We start from the raw sequence: 19,240 nt of genomic DNA, 5'->3' as shown, positions 1-19,240 counted from the left end.
TTCTGTAAAAAAAAAAATTAAAATGTATTTTTTAAACGGAAAAGTATTTAAAAAATTTGTGTTTTTTTGTTATAAATAAATGTTGGTTTTTTTAATCGAAATATATTATTAAATTAAAAGGTAGCATATTTAAATCATTCACTTAAGTAGCTAATTATATACCCAATTATTTGCTAAAACTAATTTACATATTTAATATATATGTGTGTTTGTGTGATAATTTTCATTTGAATTATCATTTGAGCTTCATATATAAACTTGTAGGCTATTGAAAAATCTAGAGCATGCTTAATTTTGTCACACTATTAATGTATAAATAAAATAAATCTAAATTAATAAAAATATTCATCCATATTATACTTTTAAAAGTTTCAACATTGTCTTAAACTTTTTAAAACAAAAAATAATAAATAAATAAAATAATAAATAAATTAAAATTGAAACGCCAAACATGAACTTAATTTCTATTTATAACGTTAAACTGATAAATTTCATTTCAATTTATAGTGTTAAATCGAATATTATATTAATTGATAACGCGACATAACCGACGAGTAATAGCCTAGCTTTTTTAAATATATTTTTATCAATTTACATGACACTTATATAGTCTTGTTTTATGTTTTTAAACATCATAAAATATTTATAAAAAAAAACATATAGTTTGTAATATATAATTTTATTGCAAAAAAGGACAAAATAGCAATTCTATTAATACTTCAAAATTATGAACATCACGGGAAAACATATATATATATATATATATATATATATATATATATATATATATATATATGATTTATTTTATTTTAGAATATTTGGAAAAAGAGAAACAAACAAATAACATAAGAATATCATAAAAATCAAAAGCCAAAAATATAAACATAAGATTCCCATGCTTTCATAAAAGCAGGAATAAATTCAAGTCAAAGTTCAACCATTCAAGTCAAAATTCAACTCAATTTATTTTAAAATAACAGTAAAATCTTTGATTATAAATTTATCAAAACTAAAATATTCCTACTTTTGAAAGGGGAATTTTGAAGTTTGAGCCTAATAAAACTCGCTAAAAAGAATAATTTCATTGACAGATGGTTGAGATAACATCGAAAGTTCTATAAAAGTTAAACATAGTTAAAGTGAATAAGATACCAAATATCATTCTTCTGATCGATGAATAAATCTTTTGCTCACAAATTTTTGAACTCGAGGACCCTCCATCAACACATTTTTTTAACTCGGGGGACCCGCACTCGAGCTTTTAACTTTAACCATCCTCATCGGACTTCTCTCTTTCTAGGACAAGAAAAGGGAGATGATCAGCAGTCAAACTTGAGAACCACAATAATATAGAACCAACAAAGTGGACTTGTCACTTAGAGATTAAAATATGCAGACTATGGCAATGCATACAGCAGAGGGGTCTTACCCTTTATATGCCTGGTTGAGCGAGCAAAGGACCTCAACTAGGTCTTCTTCTTACAAGCAACTTTCTGGAATGCAATGTCTATCTCCTCCTCAGTCATCTCAATCGTGTCATCACTATCGTATTCCTTTGCTTTATGACCATTCTTCAGTTCTTTATTGATATTTGGCGGCTTCTTCTTTCTTTCTGGGGAACTGGCAAGTAGAGAATTAAGTTCTACTTCATAAACCCTTTTAGAATCTGTAGCATGCCTGCAGAGTTCCTCCTTTGATGACTCTTTCTTACTGCTAAGTTTTGCCAGCTCTTCCACCACCTGGGGAACGAATTTCCATTCTTCAGTCATCTGATTGATGTCCTGCAAGACGAATTAAATGGGTTAAAGTGCCAATTTAGGGCCGAGAACAGATATGTGAGACCCCACATCGGGTGGATTGCAGGGTCCCACATCGATTGGAGAAGGAAATGAGTGGCCAGCGTAGACACTAGACCCTGAAGGGGGTGGATTGTGAGATCTCATATCGGTTGGGGAGGAGAACAAAAACATTATTTATAAGGGTGTGGAAGTCTCTCCTTAGCAAATGTGTTTTAAAAATCTTGAGGGGAAGCCCGAAAGGAAAAACTCAAAGCGAACATTACAAGATACCGATTTTATTTTGCATTAAATAAAATAACCGAACAATGAAGTATGCAGGCAGAAAGCGAGAAAGACATTTGAAAAGACCCTAGCATGAAAGTACCAAATCCTTCAAGCACCAAATGAACTCGAACTTATTTCCAGCCAATATAAATCTGCAATACAGTGGTTTTTCAAGCTGAGTTGCAATGAGCTATATGATGCCAAGGCTTAAAATGCTGCTCATTCTCAGTAGTATAACTTACTGGTTCATAATATCATCTGTTTTCTCGCACTAGTGAGGTCATTTAGGAAATAAGGGATGAGTGCTTGAGCTAAAAGCCAAATAATCTTACAAGAGAACGACTGACAAAATTCTGTTTGCTTCACGGGAAAAAAACATAAACTTAGGAAAAGAGCAACCTATCCTTCCAATATGACAAATTAACACAAAATGTTTAAATGCTGCACTCATAACTAGCTGAAGCTGTGACTAACGGAGAAATTAACTTGTAAATAATTAACACCCTAAGAAGTCATTGATCAAGGCAAAACTTGACAAGTAAATACGAATCTTCGACTATATCAGGGCCGTTTGTAAAATCTGACAGGCATTTTTCTAGAGGGAAATCCCGACGAGGTCGAAATGTAACAAACAAATCTGCAACCTATTCATTGATATTTTTTACACGTTATAAGAAGCATTGAGTAGCGTAGTGCTGCAAAGGAGAAAATAATTGATCATAACTACATAACCGCCAGTAGAAGAATAACTTTTTACCTGATTTTGATGTAGAGAATCTATGGCATCTTGTAAACAAGTTAAAATTCCTTCTGCTGCTATTTTCTTTATCTCACTTGGATCTGGCTACAAAAGGTTGAAAATGAAGAATTAAAATCAAAATAAAATCAACAGAGTTTCACCATTTACCCAAAATTAAGTGTGCAAAAAAGGAAGAGTTCTACGCATTCCTAAAAATCAACTAGGCAATTGAGCAGAAGATTCCAGGTTGACATTTAACTCGCAAGGGTCACTTAGTGCTTGAATAAGTCAAAACTATATATTGCTTAAAAAAGATAAGCTCGTTTGTTCTACCTTTTCTTCCTGACTATCTAGCCAAGAAAGTGTTTTATGGTAATCATCAATGGCCCACTTCTTCAATTTTGAAGGAGAAAAACACTCTCTTGAAGAAATACTCTCTCTACTCTGCATTGGCACAATCAAAGGTATAAATATCTATATATCAGCATTGGCATGTATATGAATAGAAAAGATGTAGCCGAACAATAATCTGCATTTTACAAAAGGTCTAGCTTTGTTTGTTACTTCCCATATAAAGCATACAAATCAGGATGGAAGAACAATGATGTATAATTTCAAAGGNATATAATGATGTATAATTTCAAAGGAATCAGACTGTTTACCTGAGCTATCTCCTGCTCATGTGATTTTAAACGTGAATTCTTCTCAACTGGTTTCTGAGGTTTCTTGGATGGCGTTGGAAAAGCTGCAACCAATCACCCACCAATGAAAACGAATGACAGGATATTCAGAAATGATTCTTCAGCATCAGGTACACGATGAAGGAACAAAGGCATCAAAGCATAGCAAAAGCAGGGAACACAACCAAATGATAGGCACAAGACAAGTGTCCAAAGTCATGCTCCAACCCAAATTACATAGCCATAGCATATGTAAATACTACCCATGATGCAACACTACAATAAAAGAAAGTAGGCAATGGCATATGTTGTTTCGTTCGTTTCACCATCATTAAAAAATATCTCGCCATCTCTAATTCATTTTTTCCTTTTTAGTACAAAAATGCAGCTGTGGAAAATTGAACCTTCAACCTCAAGGAAGATAATATGTTTTCTTTATCCATTGAGTTATGCTCAAATTGACTCTCAAATACATTAAGATGTAGATATACATATAGTAGTTGCTAGATCGATCCAAGGAAATTATGTTGTCTAACTATTATAAAATGCCAAGTTCTTTGTTCAGTTTATGCTATTGAGTGAGCAATTTCTAAAATGGAATCTAATGGGGCTCCCTCTTCTACGACTTTGGAAGCTTCTCAATTGTTGGTCGATAGAACCTTGGGTGTTTTATCGAACTCCCCCGACTTGACTATAGAAATATCATAGTTTGCGACTTTAGTTCAATAGTTCAATGACTTGACTATTGTGCCAGCTATGGTTATGGTGGTTGTGACTAACATTAACATTTCATGGAACTAAAAGCCATGAAAACATACGTATTTCTAAATCACCTGGGGTGGCTTCACGTGGTTCGTTGCTTCTTCTCCAGGGTTTTCCAGCATGGAGGAGGTAGCTTTCAATGTCAACGAGCTTCCTCTGTGCATAACATTCTGAAATCCACTCCTAACAAAGAATACAAATAAGATCACTCAGAACCTAATTGAAAAATTTAGAATCCCGGTACCATCGACACAGCCAGATAATGGTACGGTCAGATTTTAGAGTTGATTTCTAAGTACATCTATATTTAGGGGAAAGTCGCCCACTCTCAGATTCTTAAACATCAAAGCTAGCACAATTTTCTTTGAAAAACTCATGGTTAATGTTCCAAGTTTTCTTTAAAAGAAAAAACCTTTGATANCAGTTTTCTTTAAAAAGAAAAAACCTTTGATACTATTGTTCCGCAATCTGATTCCNAAGTTTTCTTTAAAAGAAAAAACCTTTGATACTATTGTTCCGCAATCTGATTCCACTTGTCGAAATTTTGGGGTATTTGGGAAAGCACAGATCAACAAAGTGCAATCTGAGTTCCAATCGGGCTTATATTGAGCTCCCATTTCTAATGCCTGGGACCGCAGAATGCTGCGCTCGGGATTAACAAAACCTGACAACACGAAAACTACTCCTTCCTGCATTTAAAAGTTGGTATTTAGCTTAGCGCAAAGCAGCTGTAAACTAACAAACACATGTAGAAAATGCACGTAGATAGGAAAAAGAAAAAGAAGGGGTGAAAAGAAACAATGTGTCAACCAGAAGTCTGGTGAAATCTGTGTGTAATGAACTGCTCACTGGGCCTTCACCAATTACTTTCTCTTGCCTCGGCTCTTCAGCTTCGGCCATCACATCGTTTTGACCAGAACAAGAACTGTTTGGTTTCTTGCCTCGAGAAGTACTCCCACCGTCCTTCCCACTCATCCATGAAGGAAGACTTCGCTTAGCATTGCCACCACCCTCATTAGCCTTTGAATTCGACATATTGGTCCTACTAAAACGATTATATTTCTACCACCAGGCTGAAATCTGTCAGTTCATCTCAAATGCAATGAAGACTTGCAGGAATACTCAAAAGACATTCGTTCTCAAAACACCAAAGAAGCGCGAGTAAGAGCCTGCAAAGATTATGGACGTTGTTTTACAATTCCAAAACAACTTCCAATTATTACCAGGGACAGGAACATAGAGGCAAAGTGCACCAAGAATAACCAAAACTAAACGAATTCATGTCAGTTGCATCTCAATATCAAACTTGAAAACTAGTGTTTCCACTTTGTAGCAGAATTTAGTGAAGAATAATAGAAAATTAACGCAACATTTGCAAGCCAACCGACATGAAACTGTGAGTATTAAGCTCAAATGAGGTCGAAACACAAATTGTTCTAAAATTGAGCACTAAATGTGTATTGGTTTGACATGCAATCGCCACGCTGCAGTGAAATTTGACCGCTGATAACAGCGTCTCGTGATCGAGTAGGGTTGGCAAGAAATCAGCAAGGATTGCCGGAAGATAACGATCGAGATTAGAAACGATACCTAAATTCCACTTCCAGTGAGTTCTCCCGGACGATTATGAGTCGATTCAAAAAGTCAGCACCCAGCCCTGCTGCGACTGCGATACGCTCCCACCCGAATTTCCACCGCTCCCAAGTATAGAAACTATTCCATTTTATACTTCAGCCCTTGTAATTTCATTTATTTGTGTTTCTGCCCCCAACGATTTCTTTTTTGTTTTATAACTTATTCTTTATATATTTTTCAACCCATCTTAAAATTAAATTTTCAAAATTACCTTTTATTGAAATTACTTGAATAATAATATAAATTTTCAAATATTTACACATAGTAACCTTAAAAAAAACCTTTTTTCTCTAATATTTTATCAATTTTAAAATATTATTTTTCCTCGTTTTATTGAAAATATTACTTTTTATTATTAATTGAAATTTAGTTATCTTGGCAAGAAAATAATTTCATTGAAATACGGGGGATATAAGTAATAAGGAAAATTTTGAAGGACCTCTTGTGCAAATTTTAAACGGAAACAGATACGAAGTTTTCGCGCTTTATCTCTCTTTTTCGAATTTGCAGTCGCTCTAGGGTTCGGTCCAGACGCTGTAGAGTGCTACAATGGTGAACGAAGAAGCTCGACACTCCGATGTGATCGATCCTCTTGCTGCTTATTCTGGTATTAGTCTCTTTCCGAGCGCATTTGGCACTTTGCCGGTTCCGTCGAAGCCACATGATTTTGGAACCGACCTTGACGGCATCCACAAGCACCTCAAATCCATGGTATTTGTATCTTTCGATACTCATTCTATATGATCCTTCCAATTTACCGGTCTATTTGGTTTATAGTGCTTCTTGCATGCTCCAAGCACTCACTGGGCCACTAATCGCCGGGTTTTTTTTTTAAAAAATTTCCTTTCTGTTGCATTGGAGGATGAATTGGAATTCGTATTCTGCTCCCATGTTGTCAGTAAGTATGCCAGAGTGTGGCGTGGGTTTCCTGTTTATCTTTAGCTCAATAGTTGAATTGGAGTATCGGGTTCCTGGTTTGTGTGGAAATGTGAGGAAGTGAAATGTTTCTGGCTTTTCAATTGATGGTTTCCTCTTTCATTAAAACTAAACGCCCTGCCTACTTTGGTTTGTTAGGTAAAAGCGGGTTAGCCCATTTGATTTGTGAACTAGGATTTGAGATACTCCCGAGCATGATGTTTAGTTGGTCGGTTAAAGATGAGGGCTTGGTTTTTTAGTATATTGATGCAAGAGCACCGGAAACTTTGGTGTTATAGCCTTGTTTCTTATTGCTACTCCCAATTTCCCTCGGGTGCTTGATTCCTTTAGTATATTGATGCAATGGTACTGGAAATTGTAAGTTAATAACAATATACTGGAAATTATGGTGTGACAGCCTAGCTTTTCATTTCTTCTCTCTAGATCCATTCTCTCATCATCTTGGCTCTTCACGAAGCATTTTGTATCAATTTCTAGTTTTGGTTTAATTGAGGATCAACGACTTATAGGTCTCCTAAATTTTCCAGGTCTCAAGAAATCCCAGTAAACTTATAGAGCAGGCTAGATCGATTTTGAACAGTAACTCTAATTTGATGCAATCCAAAGCTGCCACATTGCTTGTAAAGAACGAGAAGAAGGAGGAAGCTGCAGCAAACGTGGAGGAAAATCCACAAGAAAGAAGGCCGGCCTTAAACCGAAAACGGGCCAGATTTTCTTTGAAGCCTGATGCTAGGTAATGCTTATAATTAATGAAATTTGGCTTCCCTTTTAGGAACAAAATACATTCTGGCCAATTTTTATGAGATACCTTTCTGATAGGCAACCTCCTGTGAACTTGGAACCAACATTTGACATCAAACAATTGAAAGACCCTGAGGAGTTCTTTTTGGCGTACGAAAGGCTTGAAAGTAAGTTCTTCTTATGCTTCCTTTTCCACACAAATTCCAGATGCATACAGATTTGGGTCGCTATTGTCTTCTCATTTTGCAATTGATCCATAGATGCCAAAAAAGAAATCCAAAAACAGACGGGAGCAATTTTGAAGGACCTGAACCAACAAAATCCATCAACAAATACACGCCAGCGTAGACCAGGGATTCTTGGGTATAATCACTAACATGTTATACTATTAACAAAGTTTGTCTTTTCTTCGAAGCATCGTGTTTTCTTGTTGTTGAGAATCCCAAATCTTGTTGTTGTGCATGTAGGAGATCTGTTAGATACAAGCATCAATATTCATCAATAACATCTGAAGATGATCAGAATGTAGAACCCTCTCAAGTGACATTTGAATCAGGTAGTATCAGTCCATCGATATTGGGCACAGAAAAAGATGCAAGCCCACCTATAATTTGCTCAGAAATGAAAACTAATGAAGAGGTACCCCTTGAGGAGGAGGAGGAGGAGGCGTTTGTTGGTAAGTAAATTTATAATAGAGATCAAAATATCATGGTCCAGTTGATTTTATCGATATCACATGCTGCCGTCCTCTTTCTCTCTTCTTTTTTCATTTCCTTTATTCCTCTCGTTAATGCTGTAATCCTTTTTTTTTTTTTTTTTTTTTTTTTTTTTTTTTTTTTTTTTTTTTTTTTTTTTTTTNCTTCAATAACCAATGCAGAGAACAAAGTGAATAAAATTTTGGATGAATTACTCTCTGCTAATTGTGAAGATCTAGAAGGTGATCGAGCCATCAACAAATTACAGGAGTGTTTGCAGATTAAACCAATTAATTTAGAGAAATTATGCCTTCCTGATTTAGAAGCCATTCAAACAATGAATCTGAGATCTTCAAGGGGTAATCTACCTGAGCGTAGTTTGATCAGTGTGGACAGTCAGTTACAAAGGATAGAAAATTTGAAATCCAAGCAGGATGATGAAAATTCGGTTAATCCTATTTCTACACCATTCTCAATGAGAAGTCCGTTGGCTTCATTATCAGCCCTAACTAGAAGAATTTCGCTTTCAAATTCACCAGGTGATCCATTTTCAGCTCATGACCTTGACCAATCATCAGCAAGAAATCCTTCCCTTTTTGAACTCAGTAATCACTTGTCTGATGCAGTTGGTATTGCAGAGAAGTTGGGTGTTTCTAGATTGATGTCACTTTTAACCAAGGATGACGGGACTGTAGCTAAGGGAATTAAGTCACCCAAAATTCTTCTTGGGGATGTTGATTCCATATCTAAAATATCTTCAAGTAATGTTTTAAATGTACCCCAAGCTGGTGCCGAAGCTGCCTTAAGTGAAACTCATGCCAACATGGAAGCTAAGGATATAAGTGGCAGCAGCACAGAAGTGGAAGTGAATGAGAAATTGAGTTTTCTTGAAGCCCAAGCAGATGCTGTGGCTGCAACTAATGTTTTGGATGATGAGGTACATATCTTTGTGCTAGTTATTCTTTGTACCACTGCTCATTGGAGTTTTAAATGTTCTGAAGTTTTATATTGCATCGTGGTGATAATATGCAGATGGAAGATCACGAAGGATCCACTTCTGAGCAACCAAACACATCCAAGGTGGATGCGATCAAAGAGTACCCGCTTGGCGTTCAGACTCAGCTGGGTATGTTCTTCAATACCAGCACCGTTAGTTACCCTAGCTGATAATTTTTTGTATCATCATGTAAATAGGAAGTTAAAACCTAATGTTATTTCACTGCTTATCTTAGTGCATTTGATGGTTGACTTTTTTTGGGTTAAATTTTGGACATGTATGTTTTACTAAATATGATGAGAGCTGATATATACCGCTGGACGAAATACATCCGGGATGGTTAAAGAAGAATTAGTAGTTGAAGTGTACCACTTCAATGCTTCACATTTTGAAGGAATTCTATAACTATTATTTGTTCCTCTGAAGTCAAAGACACATTCCAATATTTTTCATTCATGTTATTATTCTGATTTGGCTTCAGCCTTTTCATATGAAGAATCATTTTCTCTATTTGTACTTCTAATGTTAGAAAAGGCAGAAATTTATTCATGTTTGCTTATCAATTCCCAGTAGATAGATTAGATGATTTCAGGCTGTGTTCTTTGTTTTCTAACAGATCAATCAACTGCTACATGTACTGAGAATATTGTCGATGGGCCATCAAGAAGCAGTGGAACAGATAACCACGATAAGGTTTTTGACCTTTTCTTTCTAATCTTTTTCCCTCTCTCTCGGACCTTTATTTCCAGTTGCTCATTATTGATGATTCGAAGAGCTTTGTCAAATTGTCGTATTTGTTAGATATGAAGGCTTTCTTTATCGTGGTAACCAATGTCATAAGGAAGTACTATATTCAGTTTTCATTATTCCTTGTCTGGCACATATTTGTTTCATTATTCTTACAAATTACTAATATTGTCACATTCTTATGTTGATGATATATTGTCTTCTAAAATTTAATTACCTACTTTTGTTAAATTGTTTATGGTTGTTACTGATTTTTATTTTTGAGAGAATCTAAGATTTTCTTTTTTTGGTGATTAATGTATGAACAGGTCAAGCAAAAATCTCGTGCAGGCAATCAACGCGAAGGCAAAAGGGTATCTGGGAGGAAAAGCCTTGCAGGTGTTTAGCCGTAGATTTAACCCAAATTTTGATTTCTATAGTTTTTAGATTTTTTCTTTGAAAATACATCGTTATCTACCAATCTCCCAGGGGCTGGTACAACGTGGCAAGGCGGGGTGAGAAGAAGTACCAGGTTCAAAACCCGACCGTTGGAGTACTGGAAAGGTGAACGTCTGTTGTACGGACGAGTACATGAGAGTAAGTGACACTTCTTGCATCATTTTGGAAATGTCTTTTAACCATTCCACTCGTATATGTTTCTCTTAATTCCTTTATTTTAAGGCTCTTTTAGACTGATATTGATTGTTTCAACGCCAAAAGCTTTTAAATCAGTAAAATAATAAGGAGCGTTCCTTCTATCTTATATTCTATGATTTTTATTCCAAGTGCTTCTAAATTCATTACTGGATTCCTTTTGTTAGGCCTGGCAACGGTAATTGGGTTGAAGTATGTGTCTCCTGCTAAAGGTAATGGCCAACCAACTCTGAAGGTGAAGTCTTTGGTCTCCAGTGAGTACAACGAACTTGTTGAGTTAGCAGCTCTGCACTGAGGGTCGTGTACAAAAAGGAGCAAACAGCCTCGAAGCTTTTCGGATTCGGTTTCTTGAATATAAATAGCATCTGTTACGCTCACGCCATTGCCTTGTAAACTTCTGTGCCCTTTCTTCTATATCATATATATATCTATGAAGCTGTCTCGCTTGTGTCGCTCGTGTACACGTGTCATGTGATTTCATAATTTGAACCTTTCATACCGATGTGCAAATTTGAACCTTTCGTGCCAATGTATTTGGATTTGGATATTCAAGCCAATCAGAATGCTAGCAATTTGACTAAGTCTTGTCAGGTCAAAGGCCATCTAAAACATTCTCTGAATTCATCTTCTAAGATTGAAAATGCTAAAGGATTACAAAATTAAGTTGTAGCTTAAAAATGGAGTAATTTATGGGATTAGCTCTACATGTTTACATTCTTCAACATCAGTACAGTAAATCACAACATATTTACCAATCTTTGTTTTTCCTTTCTGACTCAAACAATCAGACACTCCCACTTGATAAATTACAAAGAAAAAGGAGAGGAAGAAAAGAAAAGATAAGGAACATCCCTCCAAATTTTCAAATCATCTACCATTGAGATTAGAGAAATGAGCAAACATTGTACTTCCCGAGTCATCATCGACGTCTTCGACCTCTACTGGTTGCCTACTCCGTTCTGCCTGCACGACAGGGCGCTCGACCGAGTTCGGTGCATTTGTAGAAGCGTCGACAGCGGTCGCGGGGGCAACAGCTGCCACACTTGCGACCGTGCTTTCATCTTCACCTTTGCCTTCTGAGAACGATTCTTGAAGCTGCAATGCATACTCCAAATTCCACAGCACATCCCCCATGCTTGGCCTATCTACACCATGCTCAGCAAGACACTTCTCTGCTGCTTCTGCAAGCTTGGTCATGGACTCAGGATTTGTGGCTCCAACTAGAAGAGGATCCATTATCTTCTCCAAACACCCTTTTCTCTTACACTGCATTGCCCAATCAGCCAAGTTCACTTGCTCTCTTGGTAAAGAAGGGTTGATTGCTGGCCTTGCACACAAAGCCTCAAGCAAAACAACTCCAAACGAATAAACATCTGATTTCTCTGTCAACTGTTGCCTCCTGAAGTACTCTGGATCCAAATATCCAAAACTTCCCTTCACTGCAGTACTCACATGTCCCTGCCCCATCGCAGCATCCTTCGATAGCCCGAAATCAGCTACTTTAGCAGTGAAGCTCTCGTCGAGCAAAATATTGGTTGTTTTGACATCACGGTGAATGATTCCCTGAGCCGTTCCTGTATGAAGGTAATGAAGACCTCGAGCCGCTCCAATACAGATCTCTAGCCTTTGCTTCCATGACAATGGAGTCACATCTTTTCCATACAAGTGATCTCTGAATGGACCATTTGACATGAACTCATAAACCAAGATCATCTCAGAGTTTTCATCACAATAACCAATCAAAGAAACCAAATGCCTATGTCTGAGCTTGGAAAGCATATGAATTTCAGTTTGGAATTCTGTAATGCCTTGTTCAGATTGTGGATTTCCTCTCTTGACAGCAACTTTTGTCCCTTCATCAATCACTCCAATATACACATTTCCAAACCCACCAACACCAATTATTGAATTTGGATCAAAGTTCTTGGTGGCTTCTTGCAGCTCTGCCAAACTAAACAGCCTGCCAAGCCCTAAACCAAGGTTGGTCTTGTGTGATCCATATGAGCTCTTGCTCATAAAGCTAGAGTCCCCAGCATGTACAGGAAGCAACCAAGAAGAGAAACTGTTCCTCTTCTGCCAATCTTGAGGCCTTTTATGCCATTTCATCACCATAGCACCGAGCCCGACAAACGCCCCGAACATCATCGCAAACCCAACAGCAGCCACCGTACCACGACTACTCCCATTTGCAGACTTACCATCCACTCCAAACTCTCCATCCAAACTATTAACAGAATTGCTTATTTTCAGTACCTCTAAGCCATTCAAAATGGCATTCATATCACCCGTTTCGACGTTCGCCGGACCAATTTGAACCGTCAATCCCCCTACCATCAAGGAAGCATTAACCACAACATCCTTGTAGTATGCAGTAGCCAAACTCCCTAGCTTGTGTGACAAATCCAAGTTGGTTATAGCAGGCTTCCCATTTACATAAACATTGAAATACAGATTATTGAGTGCTTTGCTTACAATGTCACAGAAATGGAAGCGAATTAGATACCCAAATGAAGGATCTGCCTCCAATTTCCATGTGACATTAAAATTTGGTACACTTGTATGAGCTTCTCCCATTTGAACTGCACTGGCATACACACTTGGAGGAGCTATTAACATGCCAATTTCTTCCAACCCATCTTGATATTTAATGCTCTTGGTCTCAACAATGACACTCCTACCAGCTGCTTTTGGTGTCCTGTATATCTCATCTGTCTCCCATGTCCTCCCAATAGTGTCATTTCTTGGAGTGATTATAGGTCCTCCCATGTTCAACCTATACAATGTCTGAAACGCATATTTCGTTAGCCCCTCGATCGTCCCGACTGGAGACAGTTCCATGTTCGAGTCAGCTATCAAGTCCATCGGAGCCGAGACGACCTCGATGGCATTGATAAAAGCAGCTGAATTCTTCAATGGGAAGAATGTGATTGACAGTTTTGGGTCAGTGATATTGAGAAGAAACTCCTTAAGAACAAATGTGGAATCATTATTGATGTTGAAGCTATGAAGCAACACATATTTTTCAGTGACTACTGAAAACTTGGCTTCTAAGAGATCAAAGTCATTGCTTTTAACAGGCAAGAAATGGAGGCGTAGCCAATGCCATCCTGGCTCTGCCATTTGAAAAATGTAAGTAGCTTCTTGGAGGAATATTCTTGCTGTTAAATCGACCGGGGACGGTGCCTTCATCTCCGGTGCAGCGGCTGCTACGAGATGATCGTTGGCCTCTAAGTACTGTTCGGATTGTTCATCAGTTTGGAACAGTCTTCCATCAGGGAGTGCACCAAGTTCCTTGTTGGCTCCACAGTCAATGAGAAAGTTATCTTTGGGAATGAAGGAAGCGCCCGGTCCGACTGCAAATGCAGCGTTCGGGTCGTTAAAGACAAAGCATAGAACAACCAGGAGGATAGCCATCGAAGAAGATGACATTAATGGAGAGGAGATACTTGAAAATCTGTTGTTTTCTTTGATCTCCATTCCCTCCTGGGTGAGGAGGTCTGAATCAAAAAAAGAAAAGAAAGCAACACAAAAGGCTAAGGATTTCTAAAAAGAGTGTCTATTATGGCTTTCATTGAACCAATTGGTTATTTTTATCCAACGCTTTTAAATGGATGAGAAGAAGCTTTGAATGATTTCTCAACAAAATTCACCCAACAATTGGTTGAACCAAATTTGTTGGTCCATTGAAGTTCTTGTTGGTTTTTGGTCGCTTTCTTTTTTTAGTTTCATCACCTAAAACCAAAGTACAGTGTTTTGAAAGAGTCAAAGGCCATAACTTTTGTGGTTTTTGCATCACAAACTCATTTTCAGACCCTTTTGGTGAGCACAATGGAAGGAACAATGTTGGGGGAATAATGATATTATTCATTATTGTTCTTTTTATTTAGTCTATTATTGAATGAAAATGTTCATTCTTATTGCTTGTTAGAATCAAAGTTACAATTTGTTTCAAAGAATTGTTTTGTTTTGTTTTTTAAAATTCCAAGTCTTTTGAATGGTAATTAACGTTTTTATCCATTAATTTATGTTCGGATTGACTAATCTGAATATGAGTTTGTGATACAAAAACTTTCTCGTTTTTAAGATGAACATAACATTCTTGAAAGTGTTTATAGTCATATGTATCATTTTAAATTATTATGGTAAATAACTTCTTATCTAACAATTATAATGACAATATTGAATAAATTTATGAATAATTTATCCTTGAACTTTCATTCTCTACCTCTATCATGGGCTCTAAACGCCTCAATTATTATAAGTGGAGTTCGATCATACATTAACATTCTCGTTAGAGAGTTTAAAAGGTAAAATGGTAGAGTAAGTATTATGAACATATTCTCCAAAAAAGGAAGAGAGTACCTACCAATATATTCCCGAAAAAAGCAATGACTTTAAACAAAGAAATGCTTAAATAAAGCTCTATACTCTCGATCAAGAAGTCAGAAGTCAGAAAGTTGAATGAGAAGAAAAGAAAGACGCCTAACAGACTATTTTCAAGAATATCTCAATACTTTATAAATATATGTCCAGACATTGACATTGAACTCATACTGGTAAAGCATAACACATTATACTCACGCAAAACCGAATACTAAGGGTCTTATTACTCAGCAGCATCCGATGTGTTGTATCCCACATTAGAGAAATATATCATACATACTAAAATACTCGACCTCAGTGGTGTAAGGTAACAAACAAATAATAAACTTCTTAACCAAACATCATACTATAGAATAGAGAATAATAATCAAACTCCAATTAGCACAACATAGCTAGCTAGCTAGCTAGCTGCTGCTAAAAGAATTCCTTCAACATTTCTCTCATTTTTCTCATATTTGGGGAAGCCCTTTCTCACTTGCTTCATTCAAAAACCAAACCACAAGAAAAACCTGGCACCATGGAGTAATAAAATTACTTATTCTCTACATAATTTAAACCCATACAAGCTAAAGGATGCGTTTAGAGGGACGTCGTACCACAATTTAAACAAGGAAAAGCCCACACGTCAAGCTGAAAATACTGTTCTCAGATTAACGTCGGGAGAGGCGTTTGTCGTATATTCCTGCAAGATGAACAGACAAAAAGGTTTATGTATGAATACCGTCTCTGACTGTTAATATTTGTACCTTCTGGCCAAACCAAGAATAAAGTCCTAATAGTTGCTTTACCTAATACTTATTGGAACCTATAGCAGCCCAAAGTGCTCCAGAATAGAACTAGAGATCACAAAGGGCATAGAAGAAGGCCTGTAAATTATATCAAATATCAACAGTTAGAGACTTGATTGATGCATATGAGCAACATGTAAAAGTTTGGTTCATCAATCAGTTCAGTGCCAAACCTTTGCTTATTGAAATAGGCTCCATCACATATGCTTGCTTACTTCATTGACCAAAGTTCATCTCTGAATATCTGAAACGAGAAAAAGAAAGGCAGAGGTAAACTCATTAAGATTTTGAATCTTCTCTCCTATTGGGAAGTGTGGACTTAAAGAATATCTGGACTTACCTGCGTGGCTTATTTTGGCGCTGTCCAACATCATCACTTTCATGTTCTGCAAAGGAGGAAAGATCAGTTCTGCCAAAACTATGTTTGGGCCATCTGATAAACATACACAATCAATAATATTGTAGTATGAAGAGGACAATCTTACCATTCTGTGAAGGCTTTGAATCGTTACTGGATTTGTTTGTATTGTTTTCTTTGCTGCAGAGAGTAGAAATAATCAAGATGTAGTGATTAACGGAAGAACGTATGCCCAAGTGGATCAATAAAATAAGTAAAGAAGTACTAATGAAACCCTCCAGTATTTTAAAAGGGTACCAACTCTGTATCCCCAACATAATTCTAAACAAAGAGAATATTGATAGTAAATACTTAACACACCTCAAAAAAGTATTGACACAAATAAATGATGACACCAGACAANTTTAGGTTTCCCACAACACAGCGAGAGTGCCGAAGTATGGCAATCTAAAATCTGAATCTGAACTAAAACACGCCTCAAAAAAGTATTGACACAAATAAATGATGACACCAGACAACTTCAGTATCGAGAATTATCGAACCAGTAACAACATACTAACCTCAACGTTCCCACAGATGATGTCTGTCCTGAGGGTCGAGCATGATAAGCACCATCAACAGCAATATAAGGCGAACAATATGTAGCTCCCAGAGCCCCAGCTGCTCCGGCCAAAACTGGTAACCTGAAGAATATGTAGCTCCTTAAAATGAGAACCACCAAAAGGCAATAGGGTGGTAAAATGGATTTTTTCAAACAAATATGGAAGATAAAGAGAAACCGCATGAAGCCTGGTAAAGAGACTTCTTAATCTGTTGTCTCAGCTCATTCAAGTCACATAAAACCAATTAGGCAATGCCAACCAGACAATGAAAAATGGAGTAATCAAAACCAAGACATCACAAATCATTAGATACAATGGCTTTCAAACAACATTTGGTTGCTGTAGTAGCTAATACATCTCATATCAGTGTTAAAAAAATCCCAGTTCATTGTTTGCTAAAATGTTGCAAGATCAACAGGAACACACACAGANTGAGGGAAAAAAAAAAAAGAAAAAAGAAAAGGAAAGAATACAAATGCATCCAAAAAAAACTAAGCCCACAAAAGGGAGTCTAAGGGATTCCGATCAAGAATAACCCAGAGCACAACATATTTATGACATGTAATATAACATCCTCAAGAAAATGACAACTAGAAAGAGAATCCATACCATGTCATTTCTGAATTCCCCATGCCAAGTTGGGACTGGGCAACATATCCTGGAAATGCCATACCAACGGCAGGAACTCCAATACCACCAGGATGCTGACCTCCAAATTGCATCACTTTACATGCGTTCAATGATAAAAGATTAATAGCATACACAATAGAGAAATTGAGAAAACGAGAAATTTTGAAAGGAAAAATAAAGGGAAAAAGAAAGAAAACATTATCTATATTAACAAAATTCTTTGTTCATCTACAAAATTATATCAAAGCAAAACGTATGCTTCATAAACTCAATTATACATGGGAACATATCAAACTAAGTGAAAATTTATTTTAAAAGAAGTGTAATAATCTCAAAACTGATTGTAATTACAAGGCCTATCCACAAGCAAGCTGTAAACACATGCCTTTTATCATTCTGCATTTCCCATAATGATAACAGCTGTGATATGTAAACTTTACCTGGCAAAAATGCTGGAGTATGAGGAAAGTTCTGGTCTCCGTGAGTAATATTCATACTCCCAGAGGTTCCCATAATCTGAGCCCCACCATAGATAAAGGAACCTGCACCAATACCCTGAGTCACACCCTTTCCCTTTCCAACCAAAGAAGTTTTCGATTTGCTTGATTCTGAAGAAGAATCTGCATCTCCAGATTCAAGTGAGTTAACTGACGTAGACGTTTTTGGTGGAGATGAAGATTGAGATCCACTACCAGGTCGCTGACCCGACTGCTGGACAGGAACCTGAACAGCAGGTTGAACCCGAGTTTGACCAGTAGTTCGTGCTACACCATGTGATTGTGTCGGTAAAGAGACCTTATTAACTTGGCTATGGAGTGATGCAGGAGGGTAGCTGGTCGATCCTATGACTGCACCCCTTCCCTGAGGTCTAGATTGGGGAAGTTGAGCATTATTGATCACTGAAGAACCAGAAGATGGCTTAGACAAAGGATTTCCTAAAGACGGATTAGTTGAATCATTTAAGTAAAGCCTATCCATGGCAACAGCATCAACTACATGCTTTCCTTCCACCATTACACTTGATTGTGGCATGGAGCGACTATCATCATACATATTCTTTTCAGGAAATCCAGCTTGTACTTCTCTTTTTTCCACTTTAGGGATGTTTTTACTAGACGTCCCTGAAGGGTAGAAAGGCGGAGAAGCAGAATTCAGGCTTGATGCAAAGGCATGTTTCCTAGCAGAGACTGTCTCACCTTCTACGTGTGGAGAGGGTGCAAGAGATCTCCCTGTATTATTATTATGTGACACTTTCTCAGGAGGCTTCACAGATCTGAGGTCATATGCAAAAATGGACATATACTAGATGAGTACGTGTCCATGAGCTGTACAAAAATTCTAACGAGTAAAAGAAATTAAAATTCATTTATAATCATTGGTTACTCACTGTTTTTCTTGTGAAGGAGAGGAACGGGTATTGTTGTTTATAGTTGGTTCATACCGTCTGGGTCCTCTTCCTCTCACAACTTTAGGAGCATTGTTTTGAGTGTTATTTTTATTGTATGTTCGAGATGGGTTCCCGCGAGCATAACCATGATCCATGCCTCGACTTTTACCTCGACCTCGTGAATGACCCTTGGACGTTTTTCTCTAATATGGTAAAGAGAAAAGAACACATTTAAGAGAGATACTTAAGTACATATTAGTGCATATCAAAAAACAAATAAATACCTCATCACGATGTCTTTCTTGCAAAGTCATTTCTTCAAACTTGTCATGCCCCCATTTCATGTCATCCTTGGACTCCCACAACCTCCTTCCACCATGGGTTCTCCTACAGTTAGAAATAGGTCATACCAATAAGTAGGCTAAGAGCTTGAAGTAGGAAGGTTGTACGGGGGGGGGGGGGGG

General features: G+C 37.1%; 4 protein-coding genes across 9 annotated transcripts in view; 1 reads left to right on the top strand and 3 right to left on the bottom strand.

The window, feature by feature from the left end:
• Nucleotides 1–1,063: 1,063 nt before the first annotated feature.
• Nucleotides 1,064–5,950, bottom strand: LOC111806415 (DNA-repair protein XRCC1). 4 transcript variants are annotated; one of them, XM_023691722.1, is made up of 9 exons: nucleotides 5,835–5,950; nucleotides 5,055–5,413; nucleotides 4,745–4,933; nucleotides 4,301–4,427; nucleotides 3,465–3,547; nucleotides 3,136–3,246; nucleotides 2,821–2,907; nucleotides 1,430–1,781; nucleotides 1,064–1,296 (listed from the first exon to the last, which is right to left on the bottom strand). In XM_023691722.1, exons 2-8 carry the CDS (start codon nucleotides 5,277–5,279, stop codon nucleotides 1,467–1,469), a joined length of 1,137 nt encoding a protein of 378 aa, XP_023547490.1. In that variant the 5' UTR covers nucleotides 5,280–5,413; nucleotides 5,835–5,950; the 3' UTR covers nucleotides 1,064–1,296; nucleotides 1,430–1,466. The 4 variants fall into 4 exon arrangements, with proteins under 4 accessions (XP_023547490.1, XP_023547491.1, XP_023547492.1 ...); XM_023691723.1 differs by having other exon boundaries at nucleotides 4,316–4,427; XM_023691725.1 differs by lacking the exons at nucleotides 1,064–1,296; nucleotides 1,430–1,781 and adding exons at nucleotides 1,998–2,215; nucleotides 2,306–2,423.
• Nucleotides 5,951–6,335: 385 nt separating this feature from the next.
• Nucleotides 6,336–11,209, top strand: LOC111806783 (centromere protein C-like). 3 transcript variants are annotated; one of them, XM_023692239.1, is made up of 12 exons: nucleotides 6,336–6,590; nucleotides 7,343–7,548; nucleotides 7,635–7,723; nucleotides 7,817–7,919; nucleotides 8,024–8,232; nucleotides 8,416–8,790; nucleotides 8,890–9,188; nucleotides 9,284–9,377; nucleotides 9,865–9,941; nucleotides 10,304–10,373; nucleotides 10,464–10,571; nucleotides 10,796–11,209. In XM_023692239.1, the coding sequence occupies exons 1-12, from the start codon at nucleotides 6,429–6,431 to the stop codon at nucleotides 10,921–10,923; spliced, it is 1,920 nt and encodes a 639-aa protein (XP_023548007.1). In that variant the 5' UTR covers nucleotides 6,336–6,428; the 3' UTR covers nucleotides 10,924–11,209. The 3 variants fall into 3 exon arrangements, with proteins under 3 accessions (XP_023548007.1, XP_023548005.1, XP_023548004.1); XM_023692237.1 differs by having other exon boundaries at nucleotides 8,878–9,188; XM_023692236.1 differs by having other exon boundaries at nucleotides 8,416–9,188.
• Nucleotides 11,210–11,413: 204 nt separating this feature from the next.
• LOC111806781 (probable receptor-like protein kinase At4g39110) lies at nucleotides 11,414–14,105 on the bottom strand. The gene has a single exon (XM_023692234.1). The coding sequence runs from the start codon at nucleotides 14,103–14,105 to the stop codon at nucleotides 11,496–11,498; it is 2,610 nt and encodes an 869-aa protein (XP_023548002.1). The 3' UTR covers nucleotides 11,414–11,495.
• A 1,014-nt stretch (nucleotides 14,106–15,119) lies between these two features.
• LOC111806782 (protein MLN51 homolog) overlaps nucleotides 15,120–19,240 on the bottom strand; it is a 5,720-nt gene continuing 1,599 nt past the window's right edge. Inside the window, exons 2-12 of the mRNA XM_023692235.1 lie at nucleotides 19,061–19,163; nucleotides 18,777–18,979; nucleotides 17,830–18,662; nucleotides 17,369–17,483; nucleotides 16,718–16,840; nucleotides 16,285–16,337; nucleotides 16,140–16,185; nucleotides 15,973–16,043; nucleotides 15,800–15,877; nucleotides 15,608–15,693; nucleotides 15,120–15,520 (exon numbers count right to left, since the gene is read on the bottom strand). Of these exons, the coding sequence (XP_023548003.1) occupies nucleotides 16,016–16,043; nucleotides 16,140–16,185; nucleotides 16,285–16,337; nucleotides 16,718–16,840; nucleotides 17,369–17,483; nucleotides 17,830–18,662; nucleotides 18,777–18,979; nucleotides 19,061–19,163 (1,504 nt within the window). The 3' untranslated portion in view covers nucleotides 15,120–15,520; nucleotides 15,608–15,693; nucleotides 15,800–15,877; nucleotides 15,973–16,015. The remainder of the gene's footprint in view (nucleotides 15,521–15,607; nucleotides 15,694–15,799; nucleotides 15,878–15,972; nucleotides 16,044–16,139; nucleotides 16,186–16,284; nucleotides 16,338–16,717; nucleotides 16,841–17,368; nucleotides 17,484–17,829; nucleotides 18,663–18,776; nucleotides 18,980–19,060; nucleotides 19,164–19,240) is intronic.

Source organism: Cucurbita pepo, chromosome LG12, assembly GCF_002806865.2.
Source record: "Cucurbita pepo subsp. pepo cultivar mu-cu-16 chromosome LG12, ASM280686v2, whole genome shotgun sequence".
Classification (NCBI taxonomy): domain Eukaryota; kingdom Viridiplantae; phylum Streptophyta; class Magnoliopsida; order Cucurbitales; family Cucurbitaceae; genus Cucurbita; species Cucurbita pepo.
Note: the sequence above shows the minus strand (reverse complement) of the source record. Positions and strands in the feature narration are given on the sequence as shown.

Bases quoted from the DNA above. Each gene is read 5' to 3' on its own strand.
- LOC111806415 (XM_023691722.1), bottom strand. From the start codon at position 5,279: ATGTCGAATTCAAAGGCTAATGAGGGTGGTGGCAATGCTAAGCGAAGT. The intron at 4,428-4,744 runs GTTTTTTCTTTT...ATTCTTTGTTAG, and splicing joins GCGGAACAATAGTATCAAAG to GAGTGGATTTCAGAATGTTA. The intron at 2,908-3,135 runs GTAGAACAAACG...AACCTTTTGTAG, and splicing joins TAGATAGTCAGGAAGAAAAG to CCAGATCCAAGTGAGATAAA.
- LOC111806783 (XM_023692236.1), top strand. From the start codon at position 6,429: ATGGTGAACGAAGAAGCTCGACACTCCGATGTGATCGATCCTCTTGCT. The intron at 6,591-7,342 runs GTATTTGTATCT...TAAATTTTCCAG, and splicing joins ACAAGCACCTCAAATCCATG to GTCTCAAGAAATCCCAGTAA. The intron at 9,189-9,283 runs GTACATATCTTT...GATAATATGCAG, and splicing joins CTAATGTTTTGGATGATGAG to ATGGAAGATCACGAAGGATC.
- LOC111806781 (XM_023692234.1), bottom strand. From the start codon at position 14,105: ATGGAGATCAAAGAAAACAACAGATTTTCAAGTATCTCCTCTCCATTA.